At 41.1% G+C, this 12,279-nt stretch overlaps 1 protein-coding gene across 2 annotated transcripts in view; it reads left to right on the plus strand.

The window, feature by feature from the left end:
* The window catches only part of rassf7a (Ras association domain family member 7a), a 52,171-nt gene that overhangs the window by 34,204 nt on the left and 5,688 nt on the right, over positions 1-12,279 (plus strand). For both annotated transcript variants that reach the window (XM_058075850.2, XM_058075852.2), the window contains 4 exons: positions 2,382-2,586; positions 4,936-5,852; positions 9,670-9,844; positions 11,036-11,143. In XM_058075850.2, coding sequence (XP_057931833.2) covers positions 2,484-2,586; positions 4,936-5,852; positions 9,670-9,844; positions 11,036-11,143 — 1,303 coding nt within the window. In that variant the 5' untranslated portion in view covers positions 2,382-2,483. The remainder of the gene's footprint in view (positions 1-2,381; positions 2,587-4,935; positions 5,853-9,669; positions 9,845-11,035; positions 11,144-12,279) is intronic.

The raw sequence follows: 12,279 nt of genomic DNA on the forward strand, positions 1-12,279 counted from the left end.
CGTATCCTTGATCCTCAGTGCCATGATTGATTGGCTGGCGACCAGTCCAGGGTGTACCCCGCCTCTCGCCCGAAGACACCTGGGATAGGCTCCAGCACCCCTGCGACCATTTCGAGGAAAAAGCGGTAGAAAATGAATGAATGAATGAATGATTTTTATTGGCTGGCGACCCGTCCAGGGTGTACCCCGCCTCTCGCCTGAAGACAACTGGGATAGGCTCCAGCACCCCCGCGACCCTTGTGAGGAAAAAGCGGTAGAAAATGAATGAATGAATGATTTTGATTGGCTGGCCACCAGTCCAGGGTGTACCCCGCCTCTCGCCCGAAGACAGCTGGGATAGGCTCCAGCACCCCCGCAACCACTTCGAGGAAAAAGCGGTAGAAAATGAATGAATGAATGATTTTGCTTGGCTGGCGACCAGTCCAGGGTGTACCCCGCCTCTCGCCCGAAGACAGCTGGGATAGGCTCCAGCACCCCCGCAACCACTTCGAGGAAAAAGCGGTAGAAAATGAATGAATGAATGATTTTGATTGGCTGGCCACCAGTCCAGGGTGTACCCCGCCTCTCGCCCGAAGACAACTGGGATAGGCTCCAGCACCCCCGCGACCCTTGTGAGGAAAAAGCGGTAGAAAATGAATGAATGAATCATTTTGATTGGCTGGCGACCAGTCCAGGGTGTACCCCGCCTCTCGCCCGAAGACAGCTGGGATAGGCTCCAGCACCCCCGCAACCACTTCGAGGAAAAAGCGGTAGAAAATGAATGAATGAATGATTTTGCTTGGCTGGCGACCAGTCCAGGGTGTACCCTGCCTCTCGCCTGAAGACAGCTGGGATAGGCTCCAGCACCCCCTCGCGACCCTCGTGTGGAAAAGCGTAATATTGGTTCCATTTCCACATTAGTTGCCTGTGAGCTCACCCTTAGACGCTAATGCTGGGTTAGGCTGGTTTCTGGTTCTCAGTGTTGTTGTCATCACTTCCTGTTGACAGAAGGAACAGATAGCAACCTGAGACTCACAGGTTTGTTGCTTGTTCGTACACCTTATCACATTTCACTTCACCGGGAGGAACTACGTCCATGATTGTGTTCCCTTTTAAATGTAGTAGTCGTGGTACGTGAAAAACTGATTCACTCTTTCCAGATAGTTGAAGCTCAGTTCAGGTAAGGCGCTTCTTGTAAAGTATCATTCCATTTTTGATGGAGCCAAGATTTTTTTAAATGTTGCTTCCTGTTCATCAGATAAAAAAAAAAAAAACTCCCGATGCCAAAGTAAATGATTATTTGATTACTCACTTTGTGACTCGGGTTTAATTATGTATTGCAACATAGCACATTGTTTGCTTTTTTAGTCAAAATATTGACATCAATGCAGTGCTGTCTATTTTAATAGCGCTCCCATTTCATAGTTCCTAGTCCATAATGCATGCTCCACGTCAGAACATTGCGTCAGTCATTGTATGACGTTGTTACCGCATCAGTGTTTGTTGTATAAACAAGTAGCGGTGGAGCTACGAGGTCACGGAAAGGCGGACCGAGTCGTATTTTCTTAAAGAAAGTCGGAATTCTTCCGGGTGGTTGATGAAGTCAGTGCATTCCTCTGAGGCAGCTCCTTATTGGCAGCCAGCGGAGCACGGCCAGGCACTGAAAGAAGGCCAAGATAAGGTATGGGAATGGGGTGGGGGGGGGTGCCTGGAGTTAAAACACCTCCCATTGAGAACCGGAACGTCAAGACAGAAAGAGAACACCATCTGTCTGAGTGTTGTTTTACCCACCTAGACTACATAGTTTTCTTTTTCAGTGCCAACTTCCGTAGATAATCCTCACACCGCCTGAGGCTCTTTCACTTTTTATGAGCACTGCAGTATTTTATTACCTTGTTTTGAACTTTTGGCTGTAAAAGTACACAGTAACACAGCGAGGACTACACATAATGATATTAATTTAAAGTCAAACCTGCTGTTCGGAGAGAGTGTCTCAGCAAGATGCTGATATGCCGTCTTAAGTCACTTTTGGTCCTGCTGAGTGGGATCAAACTGGGAGTACACACACACACACACACATATACACACTCCACCCTTTTGGGGTTTCTTCCACCCGCACAAACGCCCCTCCACCAGATACATACAAGCTTGAGTTGCTCCACTTTCCCTGTCCGTTCCCCTCGGCAGTAAGCTATCATAACGGCTTTGAAGGAGGGCAGCGGAGCGTTTAATTGGGTTACAGATTGGCATTTATGCTTCAAGGTCCACAAAATCTGCCCACACTGCCACACCTTCTACCGGTTTAGGTTCTTCTCGACCAATTAGTAATCATACGGAGTGGATTTTCAAGATTTTCAACACCTAACTCTAACCTTGTGTCTCTTGTGTCCGTTCTTGAACAGAATCACTGCCATGCAACGCTGAGCTGAAGCAAACCAAACTCAAGTGATCCGTTTGGAAGACGATCTTACCAACCAATCACTTTGCCCCCGCTCGGTCGCAAGATGGAGCTCAAAGTGTGGGTGGATGGAGTGGTGCGGGTGGTGTGTGGCTTATCGGAGGAGACATCCTGCCAGGATGTGGTCATCGCTCTGGCTCAGGCTATTGGTGAGTACTTTTTAATCAACCAATCTTAAGTTTAATTATGTAATGCACAGATTTGACTGTATTGGGGATTATTATTGAGTAAGACCCTCAAACAATGCACAAAGATGAGCGAATTCGAGAAACAAGACAAGCAGTTGATGTTTGCTAAATACAAGGATGAAGAGTCTTGAACCAGTCATGATGTGCTATATATATCACTATATTGACACTTACTATGGTAATGGTAATGGTAATGGTAATGGTTTTGAACATTTGAACATGCATCAGATTACAATTGAATGCATCACATAATCAGTTTGCAGTTCCACATGTCCAAAAGGAGTAGGAAGAAGCAAAGCTTATTAAATCCTACCCCTACATCTGGTACTTTTACAATCAGTAACTATTACATTTGTTCACTTCCTGCTTTCCATAATATAGTTTGAGGTTTTTTTTTGTTTTTTTTGAATTTTTAAATTATTAAATTTTTTGTCCCGTACCGAAATACAAGGTGATATGATCATACAATGACATAATGGGTACCATTGTTTTTTTTTATTTTAATTTTTTTTTAATTAATTAATTTATTTTTTATTTTTGTACTTTTTTGTCCTGTACCAAAGTACGAGGTGATATGACCATACAATGACATAATGTGTACCATTGTTTTTTATTTTTAATTATTTTTTAATTAATTAATTAATTTTTTATTTTTGTACTTTTTGTCCTGTACCAAAGTACGAGGTGATATGACCCATTATGTCATTGTATGGTCATATCACCTCGTACTTCAGTACGTGACAAAAATAAAAATAAAAACAAAAAATAAATAAATAAATAAACTTAAACTATATTAGGAAAGCAGGAAGTGAACAAATGTAACAGTTACTAATCTGATGCATGTTCAAATGAAATAAAACCGGTACCATTATGTAGAGAGGATTTAAAGCTATTAGTGTGGTGTGTTTGAGGACAATGCCGGCACACATTACTATGTCATGTCCTTCTTCATACCCTGCATTGATTACACTGGGTTTCACTATGAGGTCACACTATTTGCATAGCTGGCACAGCTGTCATCTAGACACACACCACGGTTTCAACATTCTAAACAGCACCAAATGACTTCTTCTAAACATTGATGTGAACCAAAGAGTCGGAATGTTCCATCTTAAATTTGCAGCTTTAAGATGAGCGAAGAGCGCCATTGAATTGTCATGAGGTCATTTCGGATTTGAGCCTGCCGATGTATCCTCTGGCTTTATTCGAGCAGCAGCATTGAACAACATAAGACCAGATTTAGCGCTCTCCTCCTTCCATGAGTGAACTGCCTACTGAGCCGTTAGGGAGGGTTTGTCCTAATTTCAAGGTCCTTGTGGAAACTTCAGTTTATTTGAACATCTTTACATGCTGGGAGAGTCTTATTCCTGTTCTTAGTGGCAGATATGTAGAAGTATCAGGACCGTCATAATGCATCTGATGTCATTTGTTCGCTTAATATTCCTCAAATAGAGGGATTTATGCAAGAGAAAATATAATGGTAATGGTTTTATTTCATTTGAACATGCATCAGATTACAATTGAGTGCATCACATAATCAGTTCCCAGTTCCACATGTCCAAAAGGAGTAGGAAGAAGCAAAGCTTATTAAATCCTACCCCTCCATCTGGTACTTTTACAATCAGTAACTGTTGCATTTGTTCACTTCCTGCTTTCATAATATAGTTTAAGGTTAATTTAATTTAATTTAATTTAATTTAATTTAATTTAATTTAATTTAATTTAATTTAATTTAATTTAATTTAATTTAATTTAATTTAATTTAATTTAATTTAATTTAATTTAATTTAATTTAATTTAATTTAATTTAATTTAATTTTTAATTACATTTGTAATTTAATTTAATTTAATTTAATTTAATTTAATTTAAGTTTACTTTAGTTTACTTTAGTTTACTTTAGTTTACTTTAGTTTACTTTAGTTTACTTTAGTTTACTTTAGTCACGTACCAAAGTACGAGGTGATATGAGCATCCAATGACATAGACCAGAAATGTATTTTCATTCACCCTTTCAATGTCTACACGTCTATTTGTATTTGCCAGTGTGTGTCTTTTCTGCTGTTACCAAACCGCATGATTTTAGTTTTACTTAAGTTCAAGGTTCAATATGTAATTTTACATGTAAATGAAGTACAGGGTGCTAATGGTGATTAATCATGATAAATTTATTTAAAATATTAATTAGATTAATCTTTAGATTAATCTAATTAATTAAGCAATTAATCTGTTGATTAAATTAATTAATCTGTTTCAAATTTGTTATTGTTTGACACCCTGAATGTATTCATATTTTTCCTCTCTGTTGCCAGGTCAGACCGGTCGCTATGTTCTAATCCAGCGTCTTCGGGATACGGAGAGACAGTTGCTTGCCACAGAAAGACCCCTCGAGTCTCTGGCCAAGCTCGGCCAGCACGGGAGTGAGGTCCAGTTCTTCTTGCGTCGCACTGGCCCGAGCAGCAGCGATGGACCTGGCTCAAAACAAGACAAACTTAGCCCTCTCCCGCTGCCCAAGTATCCCGAGCAGGACCTTTCCAAACGCAACCAGCCCAAGAAATCGCTCACATTCAACCTGGGGCCGTCCACTTCACCCAGAGCCAAACCTTTTCATCGGTCTCCTCGGGACTCCCCTGAGAAAAGAGCCTCGCCTTCATCTTCTCCCATCCCTACATCCCATCATGCTCCATCTACCTCACCACCAGCAGGCCCATCCAAAGAAGAGGTCTTCAGGAAGGTTCTTCAGCAGCAGGAGAGACTAAGGACCATTGAAGAACAGCTAGAAACTCTAGAAAGGGAGTCTAACACTTGGGAGCATCACTACTCATCTCCATGTCCTTCACCCTTGTCTGACGGCCGCTTCCAAGAAGAGTTGGACACTTTGGAGCAAACAATGCGGAGGAACCAGGCGGAGCTCGCTCATGAGCAGTACTGGGAAGAGGAGCTTCAAGCCGAGACCGAGAGGGAGCGAGGAATGAGAAGAAAGCTGGGTGAGCTCCATGCAAAGCTCGACGACTGCGGACGGCGTCTCCACGAGTTCTCTGTGCGCTCCGCTCAGCTGGAGCAGGAGATCCAGCAGGAACGGCACTTGGAAGCCAAAAGCAACGGGCCCGAGGAGTCGCTTGATGCCGTGAAAGCTGAGCTCCAGACCCAAGAGATGCGCGGGACGGAGTTAGAGGAGCAACTATCTGAGACTGATAAGGCTCTGGGGAAGGCAGAGTCTCTGCTGCAGGTAAGGAGAGAGGTCATAGTTCTGGAAAAGGGGCTGTAGACCCATACGGCTGAAGGAGTTGTCGTTTTTTAGCGTAAAGCAGACCAGACCCTCTTCTACCTTAGACTCTCCTCCCTGTGCACTGCAGCAGACACATCAGCAGAGACATTTAGAAATACAAATTAACCCTTAAATGCACGAGTGACTGGAGATCTTTAGGCCATACTTGGCTTGCGGTCTGGGTCATCAGACATTTCAGACTCAGACTCCAACCCCGTTACTGCCGCTCCATCATCCAGCATCTGTAGGACCATTTCAGCTGTGTATCTAGCAGAGGAAACAAAAAGGTAATGCCCAACAGTACATATAATAATGTTAGCCAGCTAATTAGTAGGCTAATGTGTTGATAATACTAACAGTCATGAAAGACACATACACAATATTATATGAAGATAATACAGCCAAAAGTTGATAAGAATCAAAGGTTCCTGTTGGATTCCATAGAAAATGCATGCAGGTCATTTTTGGCCCACTTATGGAAGGTTGGAGAAGTAACACAAAAAACAAAATTTTTTAAAATGTATACAATTTAAGTTAAAAATGTGAATGGCATAATATCAAAAACATGTTTTTTGAGAAAATACCTGGAATATGAAATAATAAAAAATGTTCATTACGAAGATATTTGAAGAAAACAACCTGACCGGGTCATTTTTGGCCCACTTATGGAAGGTTGGGGTAGTAACACAAAAACAAAAAATTCTTAAAATGTATAAAATTTAAATTAAAAATGTGAATGGCATGATATCAAACATGTTTTTTGAGAAAATACTTGGAATATGAAATGATAAAAAAATTTAATTAAGAAGATATTTCAAGAAAACAACCTGACCGGGTCATTTTTGACCCACTTATGGAAGGTTGGGGTAGTAACACAAAAACAAAAAAAATCTAAAAATGTATAAAATTTAAGTTAAAAATGTGAATGTCATGATATCAAAAACATGTTTTTTGAGGAATACCTGGAATATGAAATGATAAAAAAAAATTAATTATGAAGATATTAAAAAAAACAACCTGACCGGGTCATTTTTGACCCACTTATGGAAGGTTGGGGTAGTAACACAAAAACAAAAACATCTTAAAATGTATAAAATTTAAGTTAAAAATATGAATGGCATAATATCAAAACAAGTTTTTTGAGAAAATACCTGGAATATGAAATGATAAATTTTTTTCATTAAGACGATATTTTAAGAAAACAACCTGACCGGGTCATTTTTGACCCACTTATGGAAGGTTGGGGTAGTAACACAAAACCAAAAAAAATCTTAAAATGTATAAAATTTTTGTTAAAAATGTGAATGTCATGATATCAAAAACATGTTTTTTGAGAAAATACCTGGAATATGAAATTATAAAAAATTGTCATTGAGAAGATATTTCAAGAAAACAACCTGACCGGGTCATTTTTGTCCCAAATATGGAAGGTTGGGGTAGTAACAGAAAAAACAAAATTTCTTAAAATGTATAAAATTTAAGTTAAAAATGTGAATGGCATGATATCAAAAACATGTTTTTTGAGAAAATTCCTGGAATATGAAATAATGAAAAAATTTCATTAAGAAGATATTTCAAAAAAACAACCTGACCGCATCATTTTTGACCCACTTATGCATCTAAGGGTTAAAACAAGAACGTACACATTTGAACTAACATTAGTCAGTTCCAGTGTCAAGTCACAGTGAACCTGAAATGGAAATGGGCATTAGAGGAACATTCAGTCCTGCTGAACTAGTTTGTCAAGTATCATTTTGTATGCAAGCTTGTGGTGATTCTATTACACATGACCTTATCCACAGGAAGTATTCTTGTACTTTTTTTTTAGATTTGACATTAAATCTTGCTTTTATTTAATCGACTCAGCCTCATCTAATTGTAGTTTATTACTTGTTTTAGTCTTGTTGTCGCAGGTGCCGCCTCGTCAATAAAAACCTGACCCACTTTTAATCTTTTCCTTATAATCCACGTGTAACCAGAGACTCCGGTATCCGTGTCACCGAGCTGACGTATCGGAACGTCGTACTTGGAGGAAGTTAAGGCACACGGCAAAGTTTCGGTCCGGTGATTTCATGACAATTTCATGGAACTCCGGTAGGAAGTGGTTGCAAAACTGATTAAAGAATAATTACGAGCTCGTTTGTGTGTGTGAGCGAGTCGTCCCCTCGGAGGACCCTGATTGATGTTCTGGGACTGGCTCTTTGTCATACTCATCAGTGTAATTATACACATCGCCCACACAAAAATAGAAGGCTTATTTTGTGCAACACATACGCCAGAGTATTTCAAGTCTTAGTCATCATACATGTAGCATCCAGTCAGGTCAGGAAATATTCATATTTGGCGTATGAATGCTAATCATAGACAGGAAGTGGAAGTCTGTATCGTCTGATGTGCTGCATATTGTGTGTGTGTTGAGCCCAGCCGTCCTGTCATTAGGTTAATGGAGGCAGACATGCAGGTGTGAACTGCAGCAGGCTGTCTCAGTCCAATCACCCCCCCCCCCCCCCCATACACTCACTAATTAAACACAGTGAATAACAGAATTGATCTCTCAACCGTACATTTACAATAAATGCATCATTTAGCTCATTTAACTGTCTGGCTGGTGTAGCTTCTCATCTTGGTAGAACTTAAGTCAAGATGGTGGTAGCCCCATCTGGAAGACTCTGCAGGCCAAGTAGTTCAACACTTGCACACCATGCTGACCCCTTGTGGTGGAAGATTGCCTTAGCAATACAATTCTCTTAGAGCAGGGGGTCTCAAACTCAATTTACTTGGGGGCAACTTGGGGGCGAGGCTGGGCCGCATCAGGTTTTCCAAAAAAAACAAAAAAAACGCATTTATTAAAAACAGAAAAATGAATAAAATAAAGAATAAAAAAATAAAGAAAGAAAATCAATCAATCAGTAATAAATAAATAAATATAATAATAATAATAAAACGACAAATAATAAAAACTTAAGAAACCACATATAGTTGGCGGGTAGACAAATTATTTTTTTCAGATTAAAATGAACAAAGCATTATTAGAGCCCTGTAGACATGACAAAACACGACTATAGTCACATTTATACTCTTTTTATTTACAACATATTGCGCAACTGCAGGGTCTTGAGACACATGCTAACTCGCAAACTAGAGAGCTAGCCACCTAAACGGTAGCCTTCAAGTTATTTCCTTTAAACTTAAATAGCCCAAAACTTACCACTTCCACACGGGTAGGGAGGATAACTATTAACAGTTATTTAACCTTTAACATGAACATTAATCAAACGTAATAATTTTTTTTCTGGGTACATGATACCATACAGCATCCATAGCCTTCAAGTTATTTCCTTTAAACTTAAATAGCCAAAAACTTACCACTTCCACACGGATAGGGAGGATAACTATTAACAGTTATTTAACCTTTAACATGAACATTAATCAAACGTAATAATTTTTTTTCTGGGTACATGATACCATACAGCATCCGTAGCCTTCAAGTTATTTCATTTAAACTTAAATAGCCAAAAACTTACCACTTCCACACGGATAGGGAGGATAACTATTAACAGTTATTTAACCTTTAACATGAACATTAATCAAACGTAATAATTTTGTCTGGGTACATGATACCATACAGCATCCATATCAAACTTTCATATCAAGGCGGGGGCCTCAAACTAGTGTCCTGCGGGCCACATTTGGCCCGCGGGCCGCGTGTTTAAGACCCCTGTCTTAGAATCTCTTAGTTCTGTGTCGTCCTCTCACGTTTACGCTCCTTCCATCTCAGGCCAAACACGAAGACCTGGAGGAATTGAACAAGGAGCTGCGGCAGTGTAACCTGCAGCACTTTATCCAGCAAGCCGGCGTCCTGCCTGTACACAGTCACTCCCGTACGGACCTCCAAGAGCAACTTGAGCAGCTAGAACTGGCGCATCTTCTGCAGGATGGATACAGGAATGGAAGTAAGGGGGCTGAAATGCAATATTAAACACTCTTTTGCTGGGAACAATGGTTTGTGCAAACTGGTGACCGGTCCAGGGTATACCCTGGGATAGTCAGCTGGAATAGGCTCCAGTATACCAATTCGAAGCTAGTGAGGACAAGAGGTATCGAAAATGAATGAATGAATGTAGCTAAATTGGTACTTTTGGTGCTGAAACTGAACTGAATCGCATACAAATTTTATTTTTACCGCATTTTATGACATGTAAGTTGAACAGAATTGAAATTCTTCAGTCATAATTTAAATGAGGCGGTGGAAAAGTGGTTAGCACGCAGGCCTCACAGCTAGGAGACCCACGTTCAATTCCACGTGTGGGTACTCCGGTTTCCTCCCACATTCCAAAAACATGCTAGGTTAATTGGCGACTCCAAACTTTTTTTTTTATTCAACTATATATTTTTTTTTCACTGTAAAGCAGAGGTAAGCAAACTACGGCCCGGGGGCCACATCCGGCCCGCCAAGTGTTTGACTACGGCCCGCCCGTTCTTTCCAAAGTACTTCATTTCATCTTAACATCCAACCTGGCATCATGTTGAGGGCTGCACGGCGGTCGTGTGGTTAGCGCGCAGACCTGACAGCTACGAGACCTGGGTTCAATTCCACACTCGGCCATCGCTGTGAAGAGTTTGCATGTTCTTGCGGGTTTTCTCCGGGTACTCCGGTTTCCTCCCACATTCCAAAAAAACATGCTAGGTTAATTAGCGACTCCAAATTGTCCATCGGTATGAATGTGAGTGTGAATGGTTGTTTGTCTATATGTGCCCTGTGATTGGCTGGCCACCAGTCTGAAGACAGCTGGGATAGGCTCCAGCACCCCATTGCGACACTCGTGAGGATAAGCGGTAGAAAATGAATGAATGAATGACTAATTGAAGGGCTGCACGGTGGATGAGTGGTTAGCATGCAGGCCTCACAGCTAGGAGACCCACGTTCAATTCCACGAGTAGGTTTTCTCCGGGTACTCCGGTTTCCTCCCACATTCCAAAAAAACATGCTAGGTTAATTAGCGACTCCAAATTGTCCATAGGTATGAATGTGAGTGTGAATGGTTGTTTGCCTATATGTGCCCTGTGATTGGCTGTAAGGACAAGCGGTAGAAAATGAATGAATAAATGACTAATTGAAATGAATGATTTTGTCCGCACGTCAGGTAACGGTCTAACCTCAGACGACTCGCCGCCTCGCCCCACCGCCAAGCAGTTCCTGGGACATCCACGCAACCTCCAGAACCCCCTGGTGTCCAGTCTCAACCCCGAGGGTGTGTATGTGTGAGACCCTGCCGCCTCCCACGTCCATCCTGCTCTGCTCCTCTTCCCCCCCCCTTACCTTTGGTTCCCGGGACTGCCGCCCCCCCCCCCATACTTTTTCTCCATTTTGAGTTTAAAGCTGCTGTTTTTGGTGTTGGGTTGTGGAAACATCTGTAAGGTGGAGGTCCCTGCAACTTGCAACTTCTCCAATGCTGTCTCATGTGTGCTGCCTTTCATAACAAATTCTCCGATTCCTTGTCTCTAATTTTGGGAATTTTGTGTTCACACTTTCTGCTCTGCACCCCTTCTTCCGCTGACCTAACCCATATTTTGTTATTTAATCCTTGGCTCTGTCTTCTTACTTCTTCTGGAATATCTCGTTTATGGCTTGGTGCGTCTGAGTCAAGGGTGTCCAAACTTTTTCCAATCACGTCTGCATTCTAAAACATCAAGATATGAATTTTAATGGAATATTACGTGAATAAAGTTGTAACTTTATAATAATAAAGTCAGAGGGAACATAGAAAGGAAGGTAGGAAACGTTCATCTTGCTTCAGGTAAGCTTTTTATTTAGTGTCGTTGAGCACAAACATGTTAGCATGTCTAAGATAAGATAAGATAAGATATTTCCGTGTTCCTTACATGGCCCCCTCCACATGCCCAAGGCCGGGGGGGTGTATGTGAATTTTGTCCCTGGGCTTGCCTGAAGTAAGAGCTTTCACTCTGATACTTTTTTTAGGACCACTTGGTTTGATTGTTTTTGTTTTGAGTGCCTCATTGCCTCATAGTAAAGAACCCGTACTGTACGTGTACACGGTATGGTCGTATACCATGATCCTGGAGTTTTCTCCGGGTACTCCGGTTTCCTCCCACATTCCAAAAAAACATGCTAGGTTAATTCGTGACTCCAAATTGTCCATAGGTATGAATGTGAGTGTGAATGGTTGTTTGTCTATATGTGCCCTGTGATTGGCCGGCCACCAGTCCCAGGGTGTACCCCGCCTCTTGCATGAAGACAGCTGGGATAGGCTCCAGCAATGATTTACATTTTTGAGTAGCTTCATGCATAATTTTTGTGACTTTACAGATGTAATTTATATAAAGGTTAAACAGTTTTGGTCCCAGTATTGATCCCTGGGGTATGCCG

The sequence above is a fragment of the Doryrhamphus excisus genome, linkage group LG1, assembly GCF_037039965.1.
Source record: "Doryrhamphus excisus strain RoL-2023G ecotype Guam linkage group LG1, RoL_Dexc_Guam_v1.1, whole genome shotgun sequence".
Taxonomy (NCBI): Eukaryota; Metazoa; Chordata; class Actinopteri; order Syngnathiformes; family Syngnathidae; genus Doryrhamphus; species Doryrhamphus excisus.